The sequence below is a fragment of the Heptranchias perlo genome, chromosome 22 (genome assembly GCF_035084215.1).
Source record: "Heptranchias perlo isolate sHepPer1 chromosome 22, sHepPer1.hap1, whole genome shotgun sequence".
Lineage (NCBI taxonomy): Eukaryota > Metazoa > Chordata > Chondrichthyes > Hexanchiformes > Hexanchidae > Heptranchias > Heptranchias perlo.
This window is the reverse complement of record NC_090346.1, coordinates 3550769-3577657: the sequence shown is the minus strand read 5'-3', so window position 1 is coordinate 3577657 and position 26889 is coordinate 3550769. Positions and strand designations below refer to the sequence as shown.

Here is a 26889-nt window from a genome sequence, read left to right as displayed (position 1 = left end):
GGCGGGTGCGCGCGCGTATCCTCGGCGACGCGGAGCGGGCGGGTGCGCGCACGCATACTCGGCGACGCGGAGCGGGCGGGTGCGCGCACGCATACTCGGCGACGCGGAGCGGGCGGGTGCGCGCACGCATCCTCGGAGACGCGGAGCGGGCGGGTGCGCGCACGCATACTCGGCGACGCGGAGCGGGCGGGTGCGCGCCGCGCTCTCTTTCCGGCCGCCGATCGAGAGGAGAATGATGGAAACGAGCGACGGCGAGGCCCGGGAGGCTGAGGATGAGGTGGCAGAGTTGGAAGAGCCGGAGGAAGGCTTCAGCGACCCTGAAGACTTCGTGGACGATATCTCCGACGACGGTAAAGGGGGAAAAAATCGGTTCGGTTTTATTATTTTGACGCAGAGCAGGCGGCGGCGGTTTACAACTGGGTCCATGTGCGTTTGGGAGTGATTGGAGCCTGAGGCCTAACACGGGCCCGGACCCGGCTTAGGGGAATGAGCACTACCGTAGATTGGCTTTGAGACTGGGCGACTCCCAGGTTATTTGATCTAGGCCACGCAGACTTTGCAATCGTTTATTTAGGATGGAACTCATTAGTTATTGTACATAGTATTTATAGTGTATATTATATTGTAGAATAAAACATGCTTAATTAAAAATAACCTGCAGGGTAGTGAAAGCCAATGGTGTATGCTGCCCCATTAAAGTGCTACTTGAAGGTAGCAATTAGAATTTTTCATTTAAACGAAGGACGACACTTTTTATTTTTAATATATAAGCACAATTTTCCACTCAGTTTTGTTTCAAACGTGATTTGATTGCACCTCACACATTGTATAATTTCAAATCAGTAATACCCACCTGACTTCTAGTAGAAATATGTATTCTAGGGGAACAAGTAACATTTTGAATGTAATGAAGTATACCATCAGTTGTCATTGCAAACACTACAATGGATAGTATATGTAATTGAAAAGGTACAAGCAAATTTTTATTATTTTCACTTTAAATGTAGTATAACCTGTTGGGAATGGAACAATGGTATACAGGATCTTTTATAACTGGGATGAGTGGACAACATCTCCAGTGAGGTAAAGGATGTTATTTTAGAAGTAAGTGTAAAAGATCTGAAATAAAACAAAATGCTTGAAACTACAGTAAGTCTCCCTCTGATCATGCAAAAGAGAAAGACTCCTGTTTCAGGTAATACTAAGGATATATATATATATAAGTAATCGATTAATGATGCTGGTAATGAATGGTCTCATCTGCAACATTAATTGGAGGTGATTTTTTTTGGTCGTTGTGGCATTCCAAACAAGTACAAATATCTGTGATATATGACACATTTCATTGGTGTTTTTGTGGTGTGCCTAAAAAATCCAGCACCTACTTTTATTATCAAGGTAAGTGATGCTGCTTAGGATGAAATGTATTCCCACTCTCTGTATCTCTTTAGCTACTTTCTGTTTGTTTCCCTTCAGTCTGACTGCCTACAGCACCGATGGTAAAATCACTAGTGACATACTTTGTGACTGCAATTATGGTGTGTTATCTCTCCTTGTTCTCCTTTCACCTCTCTGGTTGACGGCTCTGTCCGCTTCCACTGCCTCTGTTCTGTGGTTCACCTTTGTAGGATTGCCAAAGCTTAGTTCCACACTTCTCTGTCTCCTGTGTAGCAAGTACATCTGTAACAATGGTTTCTGCTCATCCCCACATGGTCACCTTGTTTATGTTTTCCCTTTGGTGTGCATCATATGGTCAAATAATCTGCTTTCAGGATCCTACCGTGGCAATCTTTTAAGTAGCTGCTAGATGATAATAGAGAAAAAATACTTGCAGTTATATAGCACTTTTCACATACTCAGGGCATCCAAAACCACTTCACAGCCAATGAAGTACTTTGCAGTGTAGTCACTAGTTCCATAAATAGCAAATTATATAAATGACCAGAACATTTTAACTTTTTTTCGATTATGTTGGTTAAGGGATAAATGTTGTCCAGGATATTGGGAGAATTCCTCAGCTCTTTTTTGAATAACACCGAGGATCTTTCACATACATCTGAGAGGGCAGACAGGGCCTCGCTTTAATGTCTCATCCGAAAGATAGCACCTCCAACAGTGGAGCACTCCCTCAGTACTGCACTGCAGTGTCAGCTTAGATGTTTAAACTTAAAGGCTTTTTTTTTAAAGACTTGATGCTCTAAGAAATCATTTAACTAATAGATATAAATGTTATATATAAAATGGGTGATGGAGAGTTTAAGGTGGCAACATTAGTGTTGAAGTTGAGGGGTAGTTTCCTCTTTGTATATGCATGCAGGTAGAAAAACTACCGGTGAAGAATTAACAAATAACTTGCAATGAGAAGCAGGGAAACGGTGAATTGCTCAAAAACATTTTTTGAAATACCTTCAGTTGCCATCTTGCTTTGACAGTAATCTGAGAACATGTAATATTAAAAATAAGGTTTCTAACATGAAGACTTAATTAACAAAAGCTTCTTTATATACATCTGTAAAATGTTTCAATCCTGTTGGATATGCACACAATACATTTTTCTCCAGTGGTATACCTTTTTCAGAATCCTGGGATCTCAGATTTTCTCCTTTCCCACAGCTTGGTTTTTATAGCTGGATCTTTTCTGCGAGTACTTACCAGTCAGTCTCTGTGCATGTGCTTCAGTGTTCAGGGACATGCAGTTCCTGCAATGGGTTATTCCAGTTTATCTTATGTTGGTGTTAAATTTGATTCCTGAAGGGCCACTCCAGGTGCTCTGGGTCTGCTGTTGATCTATGAGGAGTCCTTCTGCTACTCTTCAGTCCAGGCAGACTTGTGCTGAGCCCTAAGTCACTGTTGCCCACCCAAGAGGATGCACTGCATCCTGTAGCTCCATGTCCAGGCAGTATCTGTGAGTGATGACATGGGAGATAACATACATGTTCCTAGGACAATATAAGGCCATTCGGCCCATGATCGCTCACCCTGTTTTTTTTTTAAACTGAACTCATCCCCATGTACCTATCATTCTTTCCCTCCTGGGAGAGGCAGAAAGATACAGTGCTAAGTCAGGAATCCTGTCAAAAATTCCTCTCTAGCCCCTCAAAGGTGTGGAGATGCCGGTGATGGACTGGGGTTGACAATTGTAAACAATTTTACAACACCAAGTTATAGTCCAGCAATTTTATTTTAAATTCACAAGCTTTCGGAGGCTACCTCCTTCCACAGATGAACGATGTCACCTCAAAGGTGATCAGCAAACTACTCTTTTAATTCAGGCCTCAAAAGCAATTTATTTCCGACCTTCTGCCATGACCAAGTCATTTTTCCAAACACCTTGAAGTACTGCATGGAGTCAGTGCTCACTGCCAACTCTGGAATCCTCTTCCACAGGTCGGTGGGTAAAACTTACAAAGACCCAGCTGGACTCAATCCGTTCTCAACTTAAGTAGGTGGCTCCCAATTCTACCTATTACCTCAAGCAATCTTCAAGAAGGCGGCTCACCACCACCTTCTCAAGGGCGACTAGGGATGGGCAATAAATGCCGGCCTCGCCAGTGACGCCCACATCCCATGAATGAATTAAAAAAATTGTATTTTATCGATGGCCTTAATACTTTTAAATACCTGGATCGAGTCATTCGAACATACGGAAATGATGGGCAGGAAAAGACCAGCTGGTCCAGCAAGCCTGCCCCCACACTCGAGATGCCTGAAGCATCATGACTAGATAATTCCAACCCCCAGCAGCTATGTAATCCCCCGGGAGAGGCAGGAAAACAGAAAGAGAAATCCAGGGCTGAAAAGGAGGGGAAAATCTGGAAAATTCCTCTCTAGGGCAATCAAAACCAGTCCAGGAGACCACATTGACCATGCTCACATTAACTGTTAAATCACATACCTTTTATAACTAAGAACCAGTTCAGCTCCCTTTTGAAGGCATGCAGAGAGTCGGCAAACACCACACAAGCTGGCAACGTATTCCAAAGGTTCATTATTCTCTTGGAAAAGAAGAAATGCCTAACATCTAGCCTATTCCTACTCTTGTGTAGTTTATATGCATGACTCCTGGTCCGGCCCAATCTGTCAAAAAGAAATAATCTATCAATAGGTACACAATCCAGCCCTTTAATTACTTTATATATCTTTATTAAGTTGCCTCTAAATTTGCGCTGGTCTAATGTAAATAGACCCAGCTCTTTAAGCCTTTCTGAGTAATTAAGGTTCTTTAAGCTAGAGATCATTCTTGTGGCTGACCTCTGAACATTTCCCTCTGTCTGTGCATCTCCAGCAAATCCAAGGCATGAAGTCTGTTTTCATAGCTCAATGTACTTGGGCTATGAATCATGCTTGTTGCCTTTCTCTGTACCTCCTATAGAGCTGCAATGATCTTGAGGGGGAAACCAAAATTGTACACCATACTCAAGATGAGGTCTCACCAGAGCCTTGTATAACCCTATTATCATCACCGTAGTTCTGCACTGAATAGTTTGGGCAATACAGCCCAGCGCCCATTATGCTTTGGCTGCAGCCTCCTGACGCTGTGCTTGAACATTTTGAGGAATTGTCAATGATCATTCCCAAGTGTCTCTCCTTTGCTGTCACCTTTTAATGTACCTCCACTCATGCCATACTCTATATCTGTATTCTGTGCACCTATGTGTATAACTGCACACATCTATGTTGGAAAAATTTGCCAATCCTGGGCCCATTTCCCCAACCTATCTAAACTCAGATGCAATCTGTTTCTCCGTCTAAAGTCCTAACTGTACTGCACAATTCAACATTAAGTCGAAACAGAAGTGCAAGCTTTTGCTAACCAGATCATTTGCATTCACATTCTCCAGTCTATTGCTTAATGTTCTGGCATTAGAATATCAGAACGCTACTAGTTTCAGTCCTGTAACTATTTCTGGAAACATGCACTTGTTAAGGAGTTTGTCGTAATGTAGCACTGAAAGCATAATGTCATACCCAAAGCATATTATTTCAATTTCTATGCAGCATTGGGTATATTTGTAAGAGCAATCCCCGCTACTATGTTTACTTGCATGGAGCTCTGCTCAGTATTTGCTGTCTGTTGGTGAAATTTACACTGTTAGAAAGGAGCTGGTCAGATATCTTTAATGCTGCAGTTGTACATTAGTAAATGTTCCATAGTACCTACCATAAGATTTTTATTTCCCTCCTGTTACTCAAAGTCATAGAATCATAGAAGGTTATGGCACAGAGGAGGCCGTGTAGGTTACAGCACTTCAAGTGCATATCCAAGTACTTTTTAATGAGTTGAGGGTTTCTGCCTCTACCACCCTTTCAGGCAATGAGTTCCAGACCCCCACCACCCTCTGGGTGAAAAATATTCTCCTCTGCTCCCCACTAATCCTTCCATCAATTACTTTAAATCTATGCCCCCTGGTCACTGACCTCTGCTAAGGAAAATAGGTCCTCCCTATCCACTCTATCATAATTTTATATACTTCAATTAAATCTCCCCTCGGCCTCCTTTGTTCTAAAGAAAACAACCCCTACCTGTCCAATGTTTTCTCATAGTTAAAAATCTCCAACACTGGCTACATCCTCATAAATCTCCTCTGTACTCTCTCTAGTGCACTCACATCTTTCGTGTAATGTGTATATCACTCATTTTGATGTGTGTAGGTTATGAACACTAGTTGTATGTTCCTACCTATCTTCCAGTTTATGTGGTGTGATGTACAATGACAATTTGCCTTCTATTGCGTCTGTCACATTGGCTAAGTTGGCATACATTTCGCACTTCGATCTTGGTTCTACAATCAGGATGGAAGTTGCTGTGTAGGAAATTGTAAGGAATAACCAGTTTTGTACGACAACAACTTGCAATTATATAGTGCCTTTAGTGTAGTAAAACATCCCACGGCGCTTCACAGGAGAGAAAAATTGTATGCACAGTGCATTGGTGCACACTGCGTTCTGTCAGCATTTTGTCTAGCAGAAAAAAATTAAATTCTGTCACTGGTGACAATAATGTAAGTTTTGTTCTTTTCTCATAGAACTGCTGGATGATATTTTAAAGGACCAACCTCTAGAAGCTGATGGCATAGACTCTGTTATTGTTGTGGATAATGTACCACAAGTTGGACCAGATCGACTGGAGAAACTCCAAAATGTCATCCAGAAGATCTTTTCCAAGTTTGGGAAAATCGCAAATGAGTTTTACCCAGAAGCAGATGGAAAGACAAAAGGGTATGTTTACAGTAAAGATTTGATAGTAATGTAAACTCTTCCATTGTGTCTCATTTTTGTTAGAACTTGATCTATCAAGAGACTGTGTGTAATGGAGAGTGTTTTCTCCAAGTAAATTAGACTTGGTAACCTTGTCGACTTTCTTGTTTAACAGTGTCATAGAATCTTGCAGCACAGAAGGAGGCCGTTCTGCCCATCGCAACTGTGCTGGCGCGCAGTGTACCAATATAAAGCCAACCTTTCATATTGTAACAGTACTACCATAATCACAGAACTGCTGAGGAGTCTTTATAACGTACTGAGCATATAGCGATATGGCGTCCTTCCTGCAAATGTGCCAACACAATGGCTCGGATTAAAAAGGATTTGATGTGTTGTGCAGTAGACCATTATACCATTCTTTACCATGGGAATTTGACATTGTCCCAGTGCTGAACATTTGCTACTGTGCTTGAATAAATAAAAGGAACAGGATCCTAAACAAAAATTGAATTGTGAATGAAGAAAGTTTTGAGTCTGACCAGAGTTTTTGGCCCTTCCATTTTTTAAAAATATATGCTCACTTGACATTACAGGCTGTTAACTAACCAAGAAGCAGACATTCAAAGATTTTGTACTTAATTGTAATAAATAAACCTTGTGGTTTCACCTTCATATTCACAATTTTGTTTTTAGGTATATTTTCTTGGAATACAATTCACCAGCTTGTGCTGTGGATGCTGTAAAAAATGCAGATGGATACAAGTTAGACAAACAACACACTTTTCGAGTCAACCTCTTCACTGATTTTGATAAGTAGGTGTCAAATTATGGTGATTAAGTCAACTTCATTATTTCAGTTGGGAGTAAAAAGCACTTAAACTTCACTGTACTCAATATAGATCCCAAACTGGTTGTGATATTCCACATACCAAGTGCTGCCAAGGCATATAGAACCATGTACTTGAAAGTGGTTGAAGGGGGGAATAAGTGATAATTACACTGAAGTAAATTTCCCAATATTGCAAAATTGATTTTAAAAATAGGTTTATCCTAGTTGCTAAAACATTGCTTATCAGTATTAAAAATTCTACAAAGCTTTCTTACATCTTGATTCAATTAACTTTGTATTTTCTTGCCAGATACATGAACATAAGTGATGATTGGGAAATTCCAGAGAAACAGCCATTCAAAGATTTTGTAAGTAATAATATGTGAAATAAACCTTACATGAACATTGGTTTCCATATTACTTATTTTAATTTCACATTCATTGTAGCATTATTTTAGCCTTAAGTTCAAATTCTATATCCCAACGTTCACCTTGTTGACCCTTTTGTATCGGCCAACATAATGTGTCTGGGACTTCATATATAAATCCAACTCAGACCAAATGGGTGCAAGTCCATACTGAAAATATTGCATAATTGTTTTTTTATGTACCTTTGTGTATTAGAAGCAAATATATAGTCCCCACCACTTACATTGTTCCCGCTTATCCTGGACATATGCCTATATAGGGCATATAGATGTCAATTACAAAGGCGCTGCTTAAACTGACTTTCGAGCTGTTCAAGCAACTGTTTGCACCATGTTAAAGTGCCGCTGTGTACTTTAACCCCGTTCAGCGCTCCAACAGTATAGGTGAAACTGACCAGACCGCTATTTCTCCCCCATTTGGATCATTACTGGAGCATTTAGACAGCGGGAAGTGCAGCGACGGAGGATGAAGATTCCTTCCTTGCTTTTTAAAAATTTCTTGTTTACATCGGCCACCACGTATAGCGGGCAAATTGCGTTGACACCAACGTGCCTGCTGTAAGCAGTGGGGACTGTAATAATAGAAATATTCCCTTCTCTCAAGTACCCCATTTCAAAAATGGCAACTTTATTCCTGATCAATCAATAAAAGTGAATGCCAGGTTTATAACACTTGTATATATGATACAGGGGAATCTTCGATACTGGATAGAGGATCAAGACTGTAGAGATCAGTGCAGCATTATCTATGAGTCTGGAGATAGAACTGCTATTTTGTGGAATGATGTAAAGGAACCTGTCATCATTGAAGAACGTGCAGTAAGTATCATCAATTACATTTAACACTTCACTGGACTCTCGTGACCGAGGAAAGTTGTGGAGGGATGAACGTGGAAAAATCTATTGCACTGAGACAACTAGTTTATGATAAATTTTTGCTTTAGTATCAATTGCTGTAAAATGGATTGGTTGTCAAACAGGATGTTAAAATAAATTCCTCATTGGTTGTTGGTCAAAGCAGCATATAACAAGTTAGGCAGACCAGAAGGTCCCAAGTTTGATTACAAATTGTGCTGATTTGGCTAATCTTGGTCATGGTGACAGTTGTGCTACAATTGGACTTGGGAAGGGGTAAACCAGCCATGGTCACACTTCTGATCACTATCTTTTGGCCCCTCCTGGAGTGGTTGTATGGAAGTTGCATAAGGACAAGATCGGGCTCAGTGGTAATACATTGTCAAGTAACCTGCCGGTATTCACCGCCTTGGCTCATACATGAAGAATGGCCACCATGGCAAGATAGTTGAAAGTGATGAGCATGGGGTCCATGTGAAGAAGAAGGGAGAGATTTAATTTTTAAAAAAAGGTTAAAGATGGGCTATATTTCCATTTGTTGTATTATGTGTTAATAGTGCAGAGTAATGTTGGGTGGGGCACTCTGTACTAGATGAACATGCTCCTTAGGGAGATGGTGGATTATATTGATTCATTCAAATATAAATTAGATGGATTTCTTTCAGAAAATAACGTTTTGAGATATCGTAATTGAGTAATTTGATACATGACGTGGTATGTGTAGCATGCTTGGAAGGAACACGTGACTGGTTCCTAAAGCTCAACCACTGGGGCTTTCCTGGCCCCATGTCTGGGTCTGTTATAGACTGTTTGATAGAGATTGATTACCATGATTAGTCAACAACTCCATTATCGTTGTATCATATAATTACCAGGATGGTAAAAGGCAAACTAGATGGACCTTGGTCATTTTTTGTCTAGCAATTCCTGTGTTCCTATGCCTTCTTGAATGGGAAATATTAAAAGTTTATTGATATCCTGTATTGTGTCTTTTGCTGTTGCCTCTGGTTGAATAATTTCTAATATCATGGTTGGTTTGTTGGGAGTTATTAACTCCTGCCAAAGCTATTTGGATTTAAAATTGCCTAAAAGAGCAAAACACCAAAGTGTTGATTTAAGGCTAACTTACAAATTCTTATCTGTCAATGGCAATAAATGTACAGATTATTCATTGTGCTCCATGTATGAATGGCTCATTGTTATCAACTATAGTAAATGATCCCACGGGTCTTGTGTTGATTAAGGGGCCTTTAATCAGAGTATTTGGTTCTTGTAATTTTTCTCTGAACCATGTTTTTGGGAAATACCTCAAACTATTTGTACTTAATCAGAACTCCTGCATAGTCCATTAGTAAACAGCAGATCAGAGGGTGCTGACACGTACCTCTGTGCAGTTGATCTTTGCTAAGGTGATTCAGACTTGTGGCACCCATATTATTATGCTTGTTTTTTAACTGGGAAAAATGGGAGTATTTTAGTGTTCCTTGGTTGGCTAATTGCTGGGCTAGGTCCAACTAGCCTCAAACTGTTTAGGATTGTAAATATGTTTTGTTTTTTATTGACAGCGTTGGACGGAGACATATGTTCGTTGGTCTCCCAAAGGCACTTACTTAGCAACATTCCATCAGCGTGGTATTGCTCTTTGGGGTGGGGAGAAGTTCAAGCAGATTCAGCGTTTTAGCCACCAAGGTGTCCAGCTAATTGATTTCTCCCCGTGTGAAAGGTATCTACTTTAATTAGATGCTGGCTAAAAGTCCCCACAAGATATTTTCCTTAATCTTAGTACTGCATTTAGACCAAAATAAAAGTATTCTAGTTTTACTGCGTTCTGAAAATGCTGAAGTGCAAAATATTTTACAACAATCTGTCCAAACAGTTTTATCAGAGTGCCCATATTATTTTCCCTAAGCATAAATTTTATATCTAGCTATTTTACTGATGCCTAAATTTTCATTTTATATGTGCAATATGTTAAAATGATCATTCTTTATCATTTGTTCAATCTTCACATAAATATTATTAACGTCTAATCCAAGATTTGGGGGAAGGGGGGAACCTATGGAATAGAGTTTTATGCCAGAAGCTGGTCATGCAGCCTTTCTGCGTATACCTGTTGTATGTTATACCCAATTCTGGAAGATTATCCCTGTTGTTTTTCTTCTATCATCAGCAGTGATTAATTCTTTATCAGCAAAAGTTGCAATTAAAGTATTACAACTTTTTGTAAGCAAGCAAAAGTTTTATGACTTTTTGGAGTCTGTGAAGTTTGAGGGGTTTGGAATTAGTGCTCTGTGAGGGATGGTAATGATGAGGATCAGAACTGCTTCTGGTACCCAGTGTCCACCTCAAACACTCACAGGTTAGGCATAGCATGTGCAGGTGCAGCGTAAGCTCTAGCTTCCCTGCTCAGCAAAATGGGCCCCAATTTCAGAAGAGCACCCAGCGGTTTCCTGCTCATGCCTAATAGGAACTGGATTGAGGCTGCCTAAACCCAGGTAATGTAGGTCCAGTGGGCAACAAACTTTCATCCCCATCCTGGGCTGGATTTAAAACCCAGGTCCCATTGGTGAAAGTTCAGTATCAGATTTGCTTCACTAATCTAGTTACCTGCTTCATTTTCTCCCCTCCCCCCACGCTATTTTCATTGTAGTTCTAGTTTTAAATTTTTGACTTCAGTGTCATTGTAGCTTGCTCCTGGCCATGAGTAATTGTTTCATTGCTGCTGGTGTTCTGAATTTCACCTTTAATTGAATTTGGAGCACCAGCTTCTTAACAAATTGTGAAAGTGACAAGGAATGTATATGAATACTGGTGATTTGTATTATTTTTTATTACTCTGCAGATATATGGTGTCATTTAGCCCTTTAATGGACACAAAAGACGACCCTCAAGCCATTATCATTTGGGATGTATTAACTGGCCAGAAGAAGCGAGGATTTCATTGTGAGAGCTCAGCCCATTGGCCAATATTCAAGTGAGTGTGATCCGAAGAGTTCAGACCAAGTTTGGCTTATTGTGCCAAAAGGTTTTGATATTGAGGAAAGCAAGCTGGTATAATAGTTTGCTGTTTATAGATTAAAAGTTTTGTATATGTGCTCAATTCCTGTTTAGTCACTCTTGCATTACTTCTCCCTGCTACTTTTTTTCAAACTATACCTATCTATATTTGCCTTTGGGTACTGCTTGCTCCTGTCTGTTTGTTTCATGTGGAAGTGAACTTCCCTAGTCAGGGAAAGAATTCTCCCTCAGTGCCTTCCCCCACCTGCTCCAAGGGCCTGTGCTTTCTGCCACCTTCCCACCCACGGCGAGTGCCCATGCAGTTCCCCACACTTGCCACAACTGACCTGCCCCCAGTCCCCAACAAAACCCCATCATTGTGTTTTTCTCAACTGCAGCCCACAGCCCCCTTTCCCAATACTTGTACATCCAACAACCCCATTTCTTCCGCCTTCCATGTTACCAAAGCTGGCAATGACATTCCAGTGCTCCCACACATCAAGAACATCCACCTAACATTACCCGGCCACATAGCCTTCCCCGCTGTCCATTACTACTACACACAGTACTTGCAAACAGCATTGCCCTCTGCATCTTGACTCACTGTGATCAATGCCATTATGCAATATTTCCAATGAAATGCTGATTCTTTTTTTATGTGCAGCAAATTCAATATTTGATATGGGGAATTTTGTGAGTGTTGCTCAGCCTTAGTACATATTGAAACTGTATAGTTTATGGTAACTTGGACAGCAAAGAACAGAACATGAATATCATTTTAATTGGTTCTTCTTCAATAGATGGAGTCATGATGGGAAGTTTTTTGCACGAATGACCCAAGACACACTTAGTATTTATGAAACACCTGTGAGTATTTCAGTTAACCGCTGGAATTTTTGACTTTTCTTTTTAAATTTTCCAGGAAATAACTCTTAACACCTAAATAAAATGATTCAATATGAAGTGAACATTTGTTCTAACATTTTAAAAAATGTTTCTCAACAGTAGAAATGAGGGATTTAAATATAGGCAATCTTGGAAGCGTGACTTAGTGTTAGAATTAAGAAGGTGGTTGTGGAGACCGTAGAGAGATCGGGAAAATGGGAGAGATTATGTCCAGACCTGGATTTCAGCACAAAAATGAGAAAGCTGACTGCCAACAAACATACAGGCAGCAACGAAATGTGAAAATATAATTTGTTTTTGGTGGTACTGGAAAGGAGATGAGAGGACGAATTTTATAAATTCCCAAAAATCATAGGATTTTAGGTGGAAAGTATATTAAGTTTTTTAAGAGGATGATCAACATCTGATTAATACTTACTTTAAAATCCAGTTGTTGGAAGTTTGGGTAAAAGCTGAAACCAGCCGAGGCTGAATATAAATGACAGGAAATTTTGGCAAACTATTTAGAGAAAAAGAGATGGAGGAACCCATAAATTTGTATGTAATTAATTTATGTCAGGTAAAAGTTACAGTGGGCTGCTTCGCTCAATAAAAACCATGTCCCCACTCAGCTGAGCATAGAGTGCTATTGACTTAACAATGTGATTAATTCTGATCTCATTGTTGGTCTTCCACAAGCTTTCACTGTCCAGACTCATGAAGATTGGCCATTTGGGTGAAGAACTATAGATTGCCTGGCATCCATGGAAATCTAGCTCAGGCAAAGAGGGGAGAGCATTGGTAGGGGGGAAAGTGGAGAAACCAAAAAAGCACAATCCTGAAGGGGATTGGGTTTAACACTGGAAACGATAGAGGAGAGGATAATTGTTTTAATTCAACTGGAGTTTGGGAATTGGCTTTTTTTTTTAAACTGTGTACAGTCTTGCTTGTACTGCACTATTGAGATAACACTACCAAATTATTTTTTATTTCCAGTCAATGGGGCTGTTGGATAAAAGGAGTCTGAAGATCAGTGGAATAAAGTAAGTGCATCTATTGTAAGTGGGTCAATTGCCATATTTTATTGACCTAGTAGATACACTTAAAAAGTGACAGTTTTGGGGATTCTATTTTACATGTGGTTATTAAATTCTTTGATTTCTGTCTGAGGTCCCTGTGCTACAACTAATTTTTGTGTAAAAGAATGAGCATTCTGCTTTAAGGGGGCTCTCTTTTCTCTCCCCCCAAACTCGGTGCTCTCATTTCTCTCTCCACCCTCTTATTTCCCCCCGCCCCCCCCCCCCCCCCCCCAAACTCGGGCTCTCCCCTCTCCCCCACGCTCTGTGAATTTGGACGTCTATTGCCCCACCTCCACTACGAAGTATCATTGTAGTCAATCGTTCTGCAAAAATGCAAATGCTGTTATTTTTAATTAGATTATCTGTTTTTCACCAGGGATTTCTCGTGGTCTCCGGGTGATAATGTTATTGCATTCTGGGTACCAGAGGATAAAGATATTCCAGCCAGAGTCACACTAATGCAGTTTCCAACACGGCAAGAAATGAGAGTGCGCAATCTTTTCAATGTGGTGGACTGTAAATTGCACTGGCAGAAAAATGGAGATTACCTGTGTGTGAAAGTAGATAGAACTCTGAAGGGTATACAGGTACGTGCTTGAACCATGGATATTGGCTGAGAAAACATCTACAAATAAATGCCCAGGAAAGGAATTGTATGTCAAAAGTGCTTGTTCCATATAATGTAACTTTTGCCCTCATTGTAAGAAATCTAGAGGAAGCACCTTCCTAAAAATTAGAAGAATTTTGATGAGAGTAAATTGGGAAAGACTGCTTCCTCGGGTTTGGGGAGTCGGTGACAAAGGGTGATCAATTTAAAATGGTCAGAGTGAAGCTTGGAGTGCTTTGCCACAGGGAATGGTTGAGGCAGAGACCATATTTAAGGGAAAATTGGATAAATATTTGAAGTAGAGGAAGATACGGGGAGGTAGAGAGCAGAACAGTGGGATTAGTTTTGCATTACTCTTGTATAGAGCCAGCCCTACCAGATGGGTGGAATGGTCTCCTGTGCTGTAAAATTTCTGTGGTCAAAGTGGGAAAGGGTAGCATATAGTATAAATAAAGAGCACTTGTTGGCAAACTGGAATACAGAATTTAATCCTTGATTGAAAGACTAATTCCTGAGTTGTCCCTTTCCTGCTGGTGAAGTAAATTCTGTATTCCACAGTTCATCAGTGAGTGTGTTTTATTTTTACAATGTAATAGATGCTTCCAGTTGGTGATAAATTTGTACCAGATCATTTTGCAGCAACTTCTGCTGATTTGAGATGTGACTTTATAGCATTTAATTTACTCCTATTGTAACAAACTAGCCTCAGCTGGTTGGAACTTGCTTTCTTTCTAGTTCAAAAATCATTAATTCTGAAACTCATTTTTCCACCCATAAGTTTTCATAATTGCTTTAGTTTCCCATTCAAAAGTCCACAAACATGAAATTAATTATGTAGGCGTACATTTCACATGCAGTGATTGATCTCGTCTTGACGTACATGTAAATGTAGAGCTCAAATTTATATAAACCAGATGCTTTTTCTGTCACAGTTGAGAATTATGATTTCAAATCTTCTACTCCAGAGACTGTCAGTAATTGATGTTGTTAACTGTTCTGACCTGAAGTTAATTGCCTGTATAATGTTTAGTAAGCTCTTCCTCTGCAGGGTCTTGTGACTAACTTTGAAATCTTCAGAATGAGGGAAAAACAGGTTCCTGTGGATGTTGTGGAAATGAAAGGTGGGTTGTCTCAAATTGAATATTTGTATTTATATTTTCACGGGGTTCAGAAGCCCCAAATATGACATTTCTGGGGAATTTCATGTGGTGTCTCGTGAGTTCCTATTTGGGCATTCTCTTTCTCATCATTTTGGAATATTTTCATCATTTTTTAGAAGTTTTACTTGATTGTTGCATTTTGATAATCCACTATATGAAAATGAATTGTCTTAACAGATTAAGCTAGTTTCCAGAATGCTTAATATGTTACACTGCTTATGAAGGTGCAAATATTGAAAAATCTTGCTGTTATCCTTGATTTAACCATTGAACTGGATGAGGCAGTGGATCAGAATGTTGTCCTCTTTAATTGAATAGTAGTAAGGCTCTGCCATTTTGATGTAGGTCTAATGCATATTGTCATGGCATTGTGGGGGATCTCTGCATTTACGTATGAATTCACCTACACTTCATCAGATGCTGTAACTGGTTGCATACCCCATGTCGATTTTTAGACGTATTAACCCATCCTTTTCGATTAGAGTCGTGTAGTTGGAAAAGCCATCTATACGGAATTTAAAGTTGCAGCACCATTTTTTCCAGGATAGGGATTTAAAAAAAAAAAATTTACAGGTTGGAGAGAGCAGTTGGAGATATTGTCCACAATTCAAAGTGAAACTTTTGAAAGCAGTAAATTACTGAAGTGTCAGAAAATGTGAATATGGTCGTCTCCTCTTAATTCAAAGTTGCTTAATTGGAATTATCTGTTAATTCGAATTGCAGTTGTGCAAAAATATCCTGTGCTGTTTCATTAATATGATTTATTTTGAGCTATTGGATAATTTGAATTTGGGTGGGGGGGGAGGTGGGGGCAGAAATGTCTTTGGATCAACAGAAGCAAGCTGTATATTAATCTAACGCTTGACAAAATCTATTTAGAATCTTATGGGGGGCGGTGGTTGCTTAACTTTTAGAAATGGATACAAAAAATTACATCCTTAGTTATGTTTCAAGAATTAAGCGATCTTTAGTGGATCTTATTCAAGTAAATATTTTGTTTACCAGTATGTATTTTTCTTCTGCACTTAGAGGGTATTATTGCTTTTGCTTGGGAACCAAATGGAAGTAAATTTGCTGTGCTACACGGAGAAACACCCAGAATATCAGTATCCTTCTACCATGTGAAGAATAATGGCAAGATTGAGCTCATCAGTAAGTAAATCATAACTTTTTTTGCTTATGCTACGACTAGGTAAGGAATATTTAAACTTAAGGAATCTGGTCCTTTGGCAACCTCTTCCTGTTTGCAGGAAAATGTGAAGTGTGTATCTGGTCATGTGTATGATGTGTCAATAGCCAGGGGGCATAGATTTAAAGTAATTGGTAGAAGGATTTTGGGGAGCTGAAGCATCATTTTTTCACCAAGTTGTGCTAGTGATCTGGAACTCATTGCCCGAGAGTGTGGTGGAGGCAGAAACCCTCATCGCATTTAAAAAGTACTAAATGGGATAGATTCAGAACAGATCTAGCAGCTCAAAACTGGGCATCCATGAGGTGCTGTGGGCCACCAGCAGCAGCAGAATTGTATTCCAGCACAATCTGTAACCTCATGGCCCGGCATATTCCTCACTCTACCATTACCAACAAGCCAGGGGATCAACCCTGGTTCAATGAGGAATGTAGAAGAGCATGCCAGGAGCAGCACCAGGCGTACCTAAAAATGAGGTGCCAACCTGGTGAAGCAACAACTCAGGACTACATGCATGCTAAACAGCGGAAGCAATATGCTATAGACAGAGCTAAGCGATTCCACAACCAGCGGATCAGATCAAAGCTCTGCAGTCCTGCCACATCCAGTCGTGAATGGTGGTGGACAATTAAACAACTAACGGGAGGAGGAGGCTCTGCAAACATCCCCATTCTCAAGTGCCGAGTGGATAATCCATCTCAGCCTCCTCCCGATATCCCCACCATCACGGAAGCCAGTCTTCGGCCAATTCGATTCACTCCACCTGATATCAAGAAACGGCTGAGTGCACTGGATACAGCAAAGGCTATGGGCCCCGACAACATCCCAGCTGTAGTGCTGAAGACTTGTGCTCCAGAACTAGCTGCGCCTCTAGCCAAGCTGTTCCAGTACAGCTACAACACTGGCATCCACCCGACAATGTGGAAAATTGCCCAGGTATGTCCTGTCCACAAAAAGCAGGACAAATCCAATCCGGCCAATTACCGCCCCATCAGTCTACTCTCAATCATCAGCAAAGTGATGGAAGGTGTCGTCGACAGTGCTATCAAGCGGCACTTACTCACCAATAACCTGCTCACCGATGCTCAGTTTGGGTTCCGCCAGGACCACTCGGCTCCAGACCTCATTACAGCCTTGGTCCAATCATGGACAAAAGAGCTGAATTCCAGAGGTGAGGTGAGAGTGACTGCCCTTGACGTCAAGGCAGCATTTGACCGAGTGTGGCACCAAGGAGCCCTAGTAAAATTGAAGTCAATGGGAATCAGGGGGAAAACTCTCCAGTGGCTGGCGTCATACCTAGCACAAAGGAAGATGGTAGTGGTTGTTGGAGGCCAATCATCTCAGCCCCAGGGCATTGCTGCAGGAGTTCCTCAGGGCAGTGTCCTAGGCCCAACCATCTTCAGCTGCTTCATCAATGACCTTCCCTCCATCATAAGGTCAGAAATGGGGATGTTCGCTGATGACTGCACAGTGTTCAGTTCCATTCGCAACCCCTCAGATAATGAAGCAGTCCGAGCCCGCATGCAGCAAGACCTGGACAACATCCAGGCTTGGGCTGATAAGTGGCAAGTAACATTCGCGCCAGATAAGTGCCAGGCAATGACCATCTCCAACAAGAGAGAGTCTAACCACCTCCCCTTGACATTCAACGGCATTACCATCGCCGAATCCCCCACCATCAACATCCTGGGGCTCACCATTGACCAGAAACTTAACTGGACCAGCCATATAAATACTGTGGCTACGAGAGCAGGTCAGAGGCTGGGTATTCTGCGGCAAGTGACTCACCTCCTGACTCCCCAAAGCCTTTCCACCATCTACAAGGCACAAGTCAGGAGTGTGATGGAATACTCTCCACTTGCCTGGATGAGTGCATCTCCAACAACACTCAAGAAGCTCGACACCATCCAAGATAAAGCAGCCCGCTTGATTGGCACCCCATCCACCACCCTAAACATTCACTCCCTTCACCACCGGCGCACTGTGGCTGCAGTGTGTACCATCCACAGGATGCACTGCAGCAACTCGCCAAGGCTTCTTCGACAGCACCTCCCAAACCCGCGACCTCTACCACCTAGAAGGACAAGGGCAGCAGGCGCATGGGAACAACACCACCTGCACGTTCCCCTCCAAGTCACACACCATCCCGACTTGGAAATATATCGCCGTTCCTTCATTGTCGCTGGGTCAAAATCCTGGAACTCCCTTCCTAACAGCACTGTGGGAGAACCGTCACCACACGGACTGCAGCGGTTCAAGAAGGCGGCTCACCACCACCTTCTCAAGGGCAATTAGGGATGGGCAATAAATGCCGGCCTTGCCAGCGACGCCCACATCCCGTGAACGAATAATTTAAAAAAAATATGCACTTGAAGTGCCGTAACCTACAAGGCTACGGACCAAGAGCTGGAAAGTGGGATTAGGCTGGATAGCTCTTCTTCGGCTGGCACAGGCAAGATGGGCCGAATGGCCTCTGTGCCGTAAATTCCTATGACTCTATGATTATATTGTGCAACGTGCAACCCTCTGCAGGTAGGTAGGTGTTTGTCATGTGACTGAAGAATGAAAGTGAGACTTGTCAGAGTAGTAAACTAATAGTTGCTTCAGTCTGTGGAATGTAAATTGTGGCCAAAATTAACTCTTTTTTGTCTTTTTTTCTCAGAAATGTTTGATAAGCAGCAAGCTAACAGTATCTTTTGGAGTCCGCAAGGACAATTTTTGGTACTGGCTGGTCTAAGGAGGTGAGTGATGGTGTAGTAATTAATGTGGAATGTGAGATGTTCAGATCAGTCAGACATGCTGTTTCTGTTAATTAGACTTTTCTGGGTGAGATTTGTCATGGCATTGAAACATCCCCAGGGGAGAGGGAGTTGTGGAAGGAGCTGACCAAAGTAGATGATGAACATTGTGAATTGTGCTACATTTTGTCAGATATGATGCAAACCTACTTTCCTGAATCACCCATGAGGGTAAAAATACTGATTTAATGAGGCTGATCTGACAATATAGAAAGCATAAAAATTAAGATTACTGTAATTCATAATTGTTTATTACCTAAAGGATCGTCTGCCATTTTATCTTTTGTGCATAGGAGAAAAACACAAGTGTCAGTAATTGGTGGCTGATTTGGAGGAGGGATTTATGCAGTAGGTACGCTCACAGAATGGTACAGTCAGCGGATAAAGCTGCTGGAAGCAGTTTTCCTTTTTTGTTTCACTACCCCAACAGCCATTGTACAGCAATTCACTTAGTTGTGTATTTCTTTAGATTGCTCTATTCTGATTTGTACTGATCACTTACAAAGCTGGACAAGATTCACATTGACAAATGGAAAAAATGTTGTTAATGAGTACTAGTCAACCTAAGTTGACATGTCCTATTTCTTAAAGAATGAACTTGCATTTATATAGCGCCTCAAAGTGCTTTACAGCCAGTGAAATACTTTTGAAGTGTAGTGACTGTTGTAATGTAGGAAAGCACTATATATGTAGTTTTAACTGTATAACAATGAAGAATAGGGAACACTTGTAAATTCAGTAATACTGTTTATACTGTTCATAAGACAATAAAGATATTTACTTAATGTAAAATATTCTTACTCTGTAGCATGAATGGTGCTTTGGCATTCTACGACACATCAGACTGCACACTGATGAATGTAGCTGAGCATTACATGGCTTCTGATATTGAATGGGACCCAACAGGACGATATGTAGTGACTTCAGTATCATGGTGGAGTCACAAGGTACGGTTAATATATTTGTCTCATAAATGTCACGATTCAGAATTTCACTTGTAGACTAGGCTGAGCAGAATAGTAAGCCCAACTTCTTTGAATTTATATTATTTATAAATAGAAGTGTAATAATGTGATTGACACTTGGCATCTGTGTATTTAAGGATTGCAGTCTGAACAATAGCTAACACTTCAGACATTTTTCTGCAAGCTATCCTGTCTTCTGGGAGGTGGTGTCAAAATTTAAATTCAAACTGTACTGGAGTCTTGCTGTGCCCACTCCACGAAGTGATGGAATACAGGATCCCGAGAGTGCTACAGGGAGGAAGTGCAGATTCTTCTCTGTAGCACAGGAGGGAAAGCTGAAGACAGAGTCTCCCTTGGCTATTCTCTCTTAAAGTGGGCAACTTGAAAGTTGCATTGGCAGAAGTCTGAGAGCAATTTGCCCACCTGCCCTCAGGTAGAGTGGTGCAGGGAGACTGGAGAAAATATGGTTGAGACAGTCTGTGTCAAGAATAATCTATATTCTAAAGCACCTGGGACAAATGTGTCTCTGTGCACTTTTGTAATACTTTAGATAAATTGCCATTTGTTTTATATTGTTAGGTGGATAATGCATACTGGATGTGGACGTTCCAAGGACGTCTCTTACAGAAGAACACCAAGGATCGTTTCTGCCAACTGCTGTGGAGACCCAGACAAGCAACCCTGCTCTCTCAGGATCAGCTTAAGGTGTGTAGCCAGCGCTCATTTGTATAAAATCAGTAAAATCTGACTATATGGTTGATAAATTTCCTACTTAGCAAACTGAAATGCCTTGAAGTAGTCATGCTTCATTAGTACCAATGGGGGGGGAGGGGGGCATTAATTTGGAGAAACTGATGAAAGGTGCTTTGCACCTACAAAGAAAATTTGCCTATGAGTCAAGGAAATCTACAAAGCTACTTAATTCCTGTAGCACTGCACTAGTCAGGCTCAGAAATCTGAATACTGCAGCAAAGAACACCTCAAATGCCCTATAAGCCCACTAGTCTCTTTTGTGTATCAGCTGAGGGACCGACTTAACTCTACATTTGAACGTGTACCTCAACACTTAGTTGAACTAGAGTTGCAGCATGTATGTATGAGTTGCCCCATTAGTATCCCGGCAACATTTTCTATGTCTTTGTGTGCTCTCAGCCATCACCAGAACAAATTTATGAGACATCCGTCCTTGTCAGCTAAAAGCATATGAAAAGAAAGTTGAGAAAATACCATTAGGGTGAACATTAATGGGCCAGGGAAAGGCAAAAAAAAAATCAGAGACTCTTAGAAATTCCTCCCCGACACCTTAAGGCAAACAAGCAAGACCAGGTTTAGCAATGATTCATCAATAGATATACTTAACCTAACTCCCTCCAACTGTAGCTTATGTTACTATATTGTATATTTATACCGCTAGCTTGAAATTTCAATTTTATTGAAGGCCTAAGCATAGTATTTTGAAACTCCAAAGATTTTCTCCTCTGAAGAATGTTGATGCCATGGAAATGCAAATATCTTACATGCTCCTTATCTATGCTCAGGATGGAATTTGGTATACTTGCTGTATATTATAACATACAAGTTGCGTACTGTTAGGCTACATTTTGCACGCATCCAGATTTTGCTTGGAACCAGGCAGTCACCTTTTCTGTGCCAATAGCTTGCTGTTTAATGTAGTAAAATACCAACATAATTATTTTGCCAGCTTTCTCTCCCACTCCATTCCTGAGGACATCAATTCTTTCTAGGATGCGATTCCACCACTGTCGGCCACCCTCTGGAATATCGACTATATGGTCATTCTTTGTGCATAAGCTTAATGAGTGCTGACAGGCTACTTAACAAGGACATCACAACTGAGCCTGATTCTGCCCCCACTGATGTCCGTATGCAATTTTCGTTAAAGGGTCACAATAGAGATCAGGCGAGGGAGCTCCAGAGGCATTCTGGCTGAGATCTCATTAATTTAATGTAGGCCGGGAATTGAGGTTGTGTGCATCTAAATGGCTCAATCTGTGTGGCTCAGTTACATGCTGCCTTCACCATCTGAGCCATTGGGTGCTTAATAAAATATATTTGTAATTAAGAATTCCAAGTGTTTTATTACTTTTACAATATAATTTTCAGTGTTCAGGTAAGGGCGGATGTTTCTGTGCCTATGAGATGATTTTGTACAGATATTTGAAAACCGTCACCAAATTAAGATTTACACTTTGCATTATTTTCATCTCCCCTTAATAATGTATGTACTTTTTTTTACAGCAAATCAAAAAAGATTATAAGAAATACTCAAAAATCTTTGAACAGAAAGATCGTTTGAGTCAGTCAAAGGCCTCCAAGGTTAGTAGTTAATGTTTTGTAGTAAAACTAAAAGTCACTGAAATCCGAAAGTGAAAATGTAGTACTAGCAGGAGACTTAATTTCCAAAATTCTTTGTTAATTCCATAAAAAGGAATTTGTTTTCTAATAATTATTATGGGCAGAACACCAGTTAAGAGTGAAGTGTAGTAGTCTCTTGACTGGGCCTTTGAAGTGCAGCTTTTGAATTAGATTTAATAGTTACTGTTGCAATTGTCCTTTCCTGGTTGTAATTTTAATTAGATATTTACAGTTAGTCTACCCTCTTGATGCAGCATTAGGTTTATAGGAGCTTTCCAGAGACTTGACTAGTTTTATTTAACCTCTTCTTCTCTCTGCTAACTTCAGAATTTGCAATCTGGGGGAACCATGTATGACAGTGCTGCAGTGTGTCAGGGTATCTAACCTGCACCATTGGTGTAGCCTTGACCATAAGATCTTGAGTTTATTGAATCGTTGGAGTAGGTTTGTGTAGTTCTAACTGTCAGAATTGTCATTAAGCACAAGCTGTTCTCAGCAACTTTCTGCCAAAACGAGAATTAATTATTTTGATTAAGAATTGTCTAATTGATTAACTTCTCTGCATAAACTAAGTCTTTTAAAATCTGTGTCTCATGTTTAGGGATGAGTAAAACATCAAAATGGTCAAATTTCTTTAAGTAAATGGGGATAATTTTGACTTTGGGTGATAGTGTAAAACGGGTGATATCGATTCAGCCTTCTGCTATATACATCTCCTAATTTTCATTTGAAGATATAATGGATAACAGATGTATAAATGTATCACCCAAAGTCAAAATTACCCCAATGTATTTTAAGGTGCAAATTGCTCAATATCTGACTGAAAGGTGGTATCTGAAAATTTTAAATTTCTGTTATCCCTATCTCCCCATCTGTGTTGCTTTGCCTTTTTCTTTCAATAAATGGCCACTTTCAATTCACCTCCAGACCAATTTCTTTTGTTAATTTGTGTTAAAATAGCACATGTGTGCACTAGTACTCTTATCAATTTTTTTTTATAAAGGAATTGGTAGATAAACGACGCAAGATGATGGAAGAATTCCATAAATATCGTGAGAAGACCATCCAGATTTACGCAGAGCAGAAGTCCCAACGCCTGGAGCTCCGAGGAGGTAATAAATTAGTTTAGTTTTAATAGTGAACAGTTTAACTATGCAGGCTCAAGAACAGTTTTTATGGGCATAATGCAGTCAAGGTTTCTAAGTATTGAGATATTTGGATCCTAGGTCAAACAGCCTGTACAGATCTCATTATTCTACTTTTCTACTGTCTGCACCTAATAAGCCTGTTTTTTTTTAAAAATCCTCTAATGACAAAATTAGATAGTATGACCTGCAATGTAATTTAGTTTTCCATTAGTCTGTTCCATCTTAAAATAGGGGAGCAGTGCCCCTTTTTAAAATGAGTTTCTTGAAAATCATCCATCCTTTTATTGTAGAATAAAGTTAATTGTGTAAATTTCTATTAGACATTCGTCCCTACTGGATGTAGAAAAATGTTAATTGTGTCCTTAATCCACTCTACTAATCTAGCAAGATTACTGGGGTTCAAATTCTGGCTTTTATACTTTGTATTATAAAAAGACATTTCTCAATGGAAATACGATCATAAGAAATTGGGGGGGGCGCGGGGGTGTTGGGAACGAACGAGGGTCTGAGTTGTGCCGTGGCCAAGGCCAACTTGTATCTCTCGGACCAGAGTCCCAGTCCATATTTTACAAACAAGATAAATGTCATTTCTCTCTGATTAAGAGTCCAAGATTACGTGAGCAGCCTTAACTTAGTTCCCCACTGTCTCCACTATGACAGCCTCATTTTGGATTGAATAGAAATGCCTCATTGGTATGTGGCATTTCTGGGATTGTAGTAAAGGTGTATGGGTTGAGCAAAATAGAAGGAACTTTACAGCAAGTGGCTGTGCTACATTTGACTTGGCAATGCTTAATTCTTGATGATGTGTGTCTAAATGGGGAAATGTTCCATTTTACAGCAATAACATATAGATGAGTATAAATATTTACCGAAGGAAAATATCTGCTCCTGTATACTAATGTTCATATATTGCTTTACGAAAGTGCATGTCCTTGCAATTGAAAATTCCTGCTCATCCCCTCACAGGTGTCGACACAGATGAGCTGGACAGTAATGTTGACGATTGGGAGGAAGAGACTGTTGAATTTTTCGTCACAGAAGAAATTATCCCTGTTGGAGATCAGGAGTAGTCTTACAACATACAGGTAAGCTACTATATTATCACAGCAGAGAGACAACACCTGTAAAAAAAGAAAAAAAAATATTTACCACAACCAATTAAGCAGAGTTTGGGGTACAGTTTTTTTTCATTTGGGAAAAATGCACACTTCAAAGCCTGAAAAATGTTTTGGTTGTGACTTCAAATACTTCTGTGGTACTATATATTCAAATAAAGTTTAGTTGATTGCAAAATTTGAACCTGCATGTTTCAATAACTTATTGAAATCAGTTGTACTGCCTAACCTATTTCCAGCATAAATTACAATTGAGTGATTTTTTTTTTAATAATGTAAACTAGCTACCTTGAATTTTTAGCAAGACTTGCATTTATATAGCATCTTTCACGACCTTAGAACATCTCAAAGCGCTTTACAACCAATTAAGTACTCTTGAAGTGGTCACTGTTGTAATGTAGGAAACATGGCAGCCAATTTGCACACAGCAAGGTTCCTCAAACAGGAATGAGATAAGGACTGGGACATCTGTTTTTAGTGATGTTGGTTGAGGGATAAATATTGGCTAGGACACCGGGGAGAATTCCTCTACTAATCTTTGAAATGTCCACCCGAGAGGGCAGACGGGGCCTCAGTTTAACGTTTCGTCTGAAAGACGGCACCCCTGGCAGTCCAAAACTCACTCAGTACTGCACTGGAGTGTCAGCCTGCATTATGTGCTCAAGTCTCTGGAGTGGGACTTGAACCCACAACCTTCTGACTCAGGCAAGAGTGCTACCACTGAGCCACAACTCATTCAAGGTTGGGAATTTAATGCTGCAGCAGTTTACAAACACATCCATATCTTGCCACATGGACAGGACTTTAGTACACCTATACATTGGGAAATCCGAGCTAGGTACAAATCACAATTTTGAGCATAAGCCACTTCAGTTTGTCAAAGTTCTATTGTAGAAACAATCCATATTTAAATAGTTTTAGTTTATATTTTACCATGTTTACTGGTGAGTTTTAACAATGTTGCAATTCTTTTTCCATATCATTCTTGACATATTGTAATACTATAACTTGCGGGTGATTTGTCAAACTTCAGTTCCCCTCTTGTTGCTTTAAAGGAACATAAAGGAAATGGATTGTGGGCATTGGAACCAGAATGAATTGACCTATAGCCTCTCCTACAGTACATATAGTACACTGGCCACTCGTATCAGTCCCTCCCTGGAAATTTGAGTTCTGGATTTGGAGCTAAATATTAATGTTTAAAATAGATGTGCAGATTATAATGGTTAGCATGTACATGGATTTATTAACTCTCAAATTTTATATATGCATATGAAAACCTTTTTTTCTTTTCTCCCCAGTGCCACCATATCTTCAGTTGAAGCTGATTTCTCTTGCGTCACCTGGAACTTGTCCTACATTTTGGAAGTTGAATGCGCTCCACTCTTGTAAAGATCATCACAGTGCCTTTTACTATATCAGTTTCTGCAGTGGTGATAAAGACACTGCCTTCACTTTTAATAATTGTGAATACGTTTCACTAATTAGCAGCAGCTCTGCAGTTTACTTTGCTACTGTCACTGATCACTGTGGATGCTGTCTGTGGTTTGTGTAAGTATATTATTACTGAGGCACTCAAAGTTTCCTGTAGCCATGGGCTATTTTAACATCCATGGTAAATTAACACAGCATTTTGTACGGAGGAATATTGAGAGTACAATAAGGGTTAATACATATTTTAGTGTGCAATTACGGCACTACAGTGGACTGTATCCTCCTCCATTCAGGTTATATTTGACGTCTAATGGGATAAAATAAAGCTTAGTAACATTGATTATGTCGTGCCTGTGTATTGATTATTGTTTTAAATACTTCACTAATCGAAAAAAAGCGGGTTGAATACACTGTTGACTTCCATGCATTATCAGCACCATCTCTGGTTTACCGTGGTGTTGTGACAAACCAATTACAGCAGGACCTATGAGTTGTTTTGCATTCCATCAGTCTGTAGTCTGCTCAATCTCATCAGGTACAATATTTTCTTTGCATTACACTAAACCTTGGTTTTCATAAATGAGCCTATGTCCATCCATATTAACAGAGCTAACAGAATATCCTAAAATGCTGTATTTGTTATTCGGATGCTAGGAAACTGCTGCTGTGTGTTCTCTTAAAATTAGGGGTGTCATACTTGAACATTAAAACCTCACTAAAGCTGTGTACTCTTGATGGGGCGGCTTGAATCCAATTCTTAATTGGCATTCAGACTCCGACTCTTAGTTTGTAAAATTAGGTAATAAATTCCTTTGGAACA

General features: G+C 40.2%; 1 protein-coding gene across 1 annotated transcript; it reads left to right on the top strand.

Annotated features, from left to right (window-relative positions):
- Positions 1 to 189: 189 nt before the first annotated feature.
- On the top strand, positions 190 to 26409 carry eif3ba (eukaryotic translation initiation factor 3, subunit Ba). The gene is made up of 19 exons (XM_068002826.1): positions 190 to 350; positions 6027 to 6219; positions 6895 to 7014; positions 7341 to 7398; positions 8149 to 8277; positions 9879 to 10036; positions 11156 to 11287; positions 12111 to 12177; positions 13192 to 13238; positions 13651 to 13861; positions 14930 to 15002; positions 16071 to 16193; positions 18893 to 18971; positions 19837 to 19975; positions 20573 to 20698; positions 22253 to 22330; positions 23373 to 23481; positions 24487 to 24605; positions 25937 to 26409. The coding sequence occupies exons 1-18, from the start codon at positions 233 to 235 to the stop codon at positions 24588 to 24590; spliced, it is 2064 nt and encodes a 687-aa protein (XP_067858927.1). The 5' UTR covers positions 190 to 232; the 3' UTR covers positions 24591 to 24605; positions 25937 to 26409.
- The last annotated feature ends 480 nt before the right edge of the window (positions 26410 to 26889 follow it).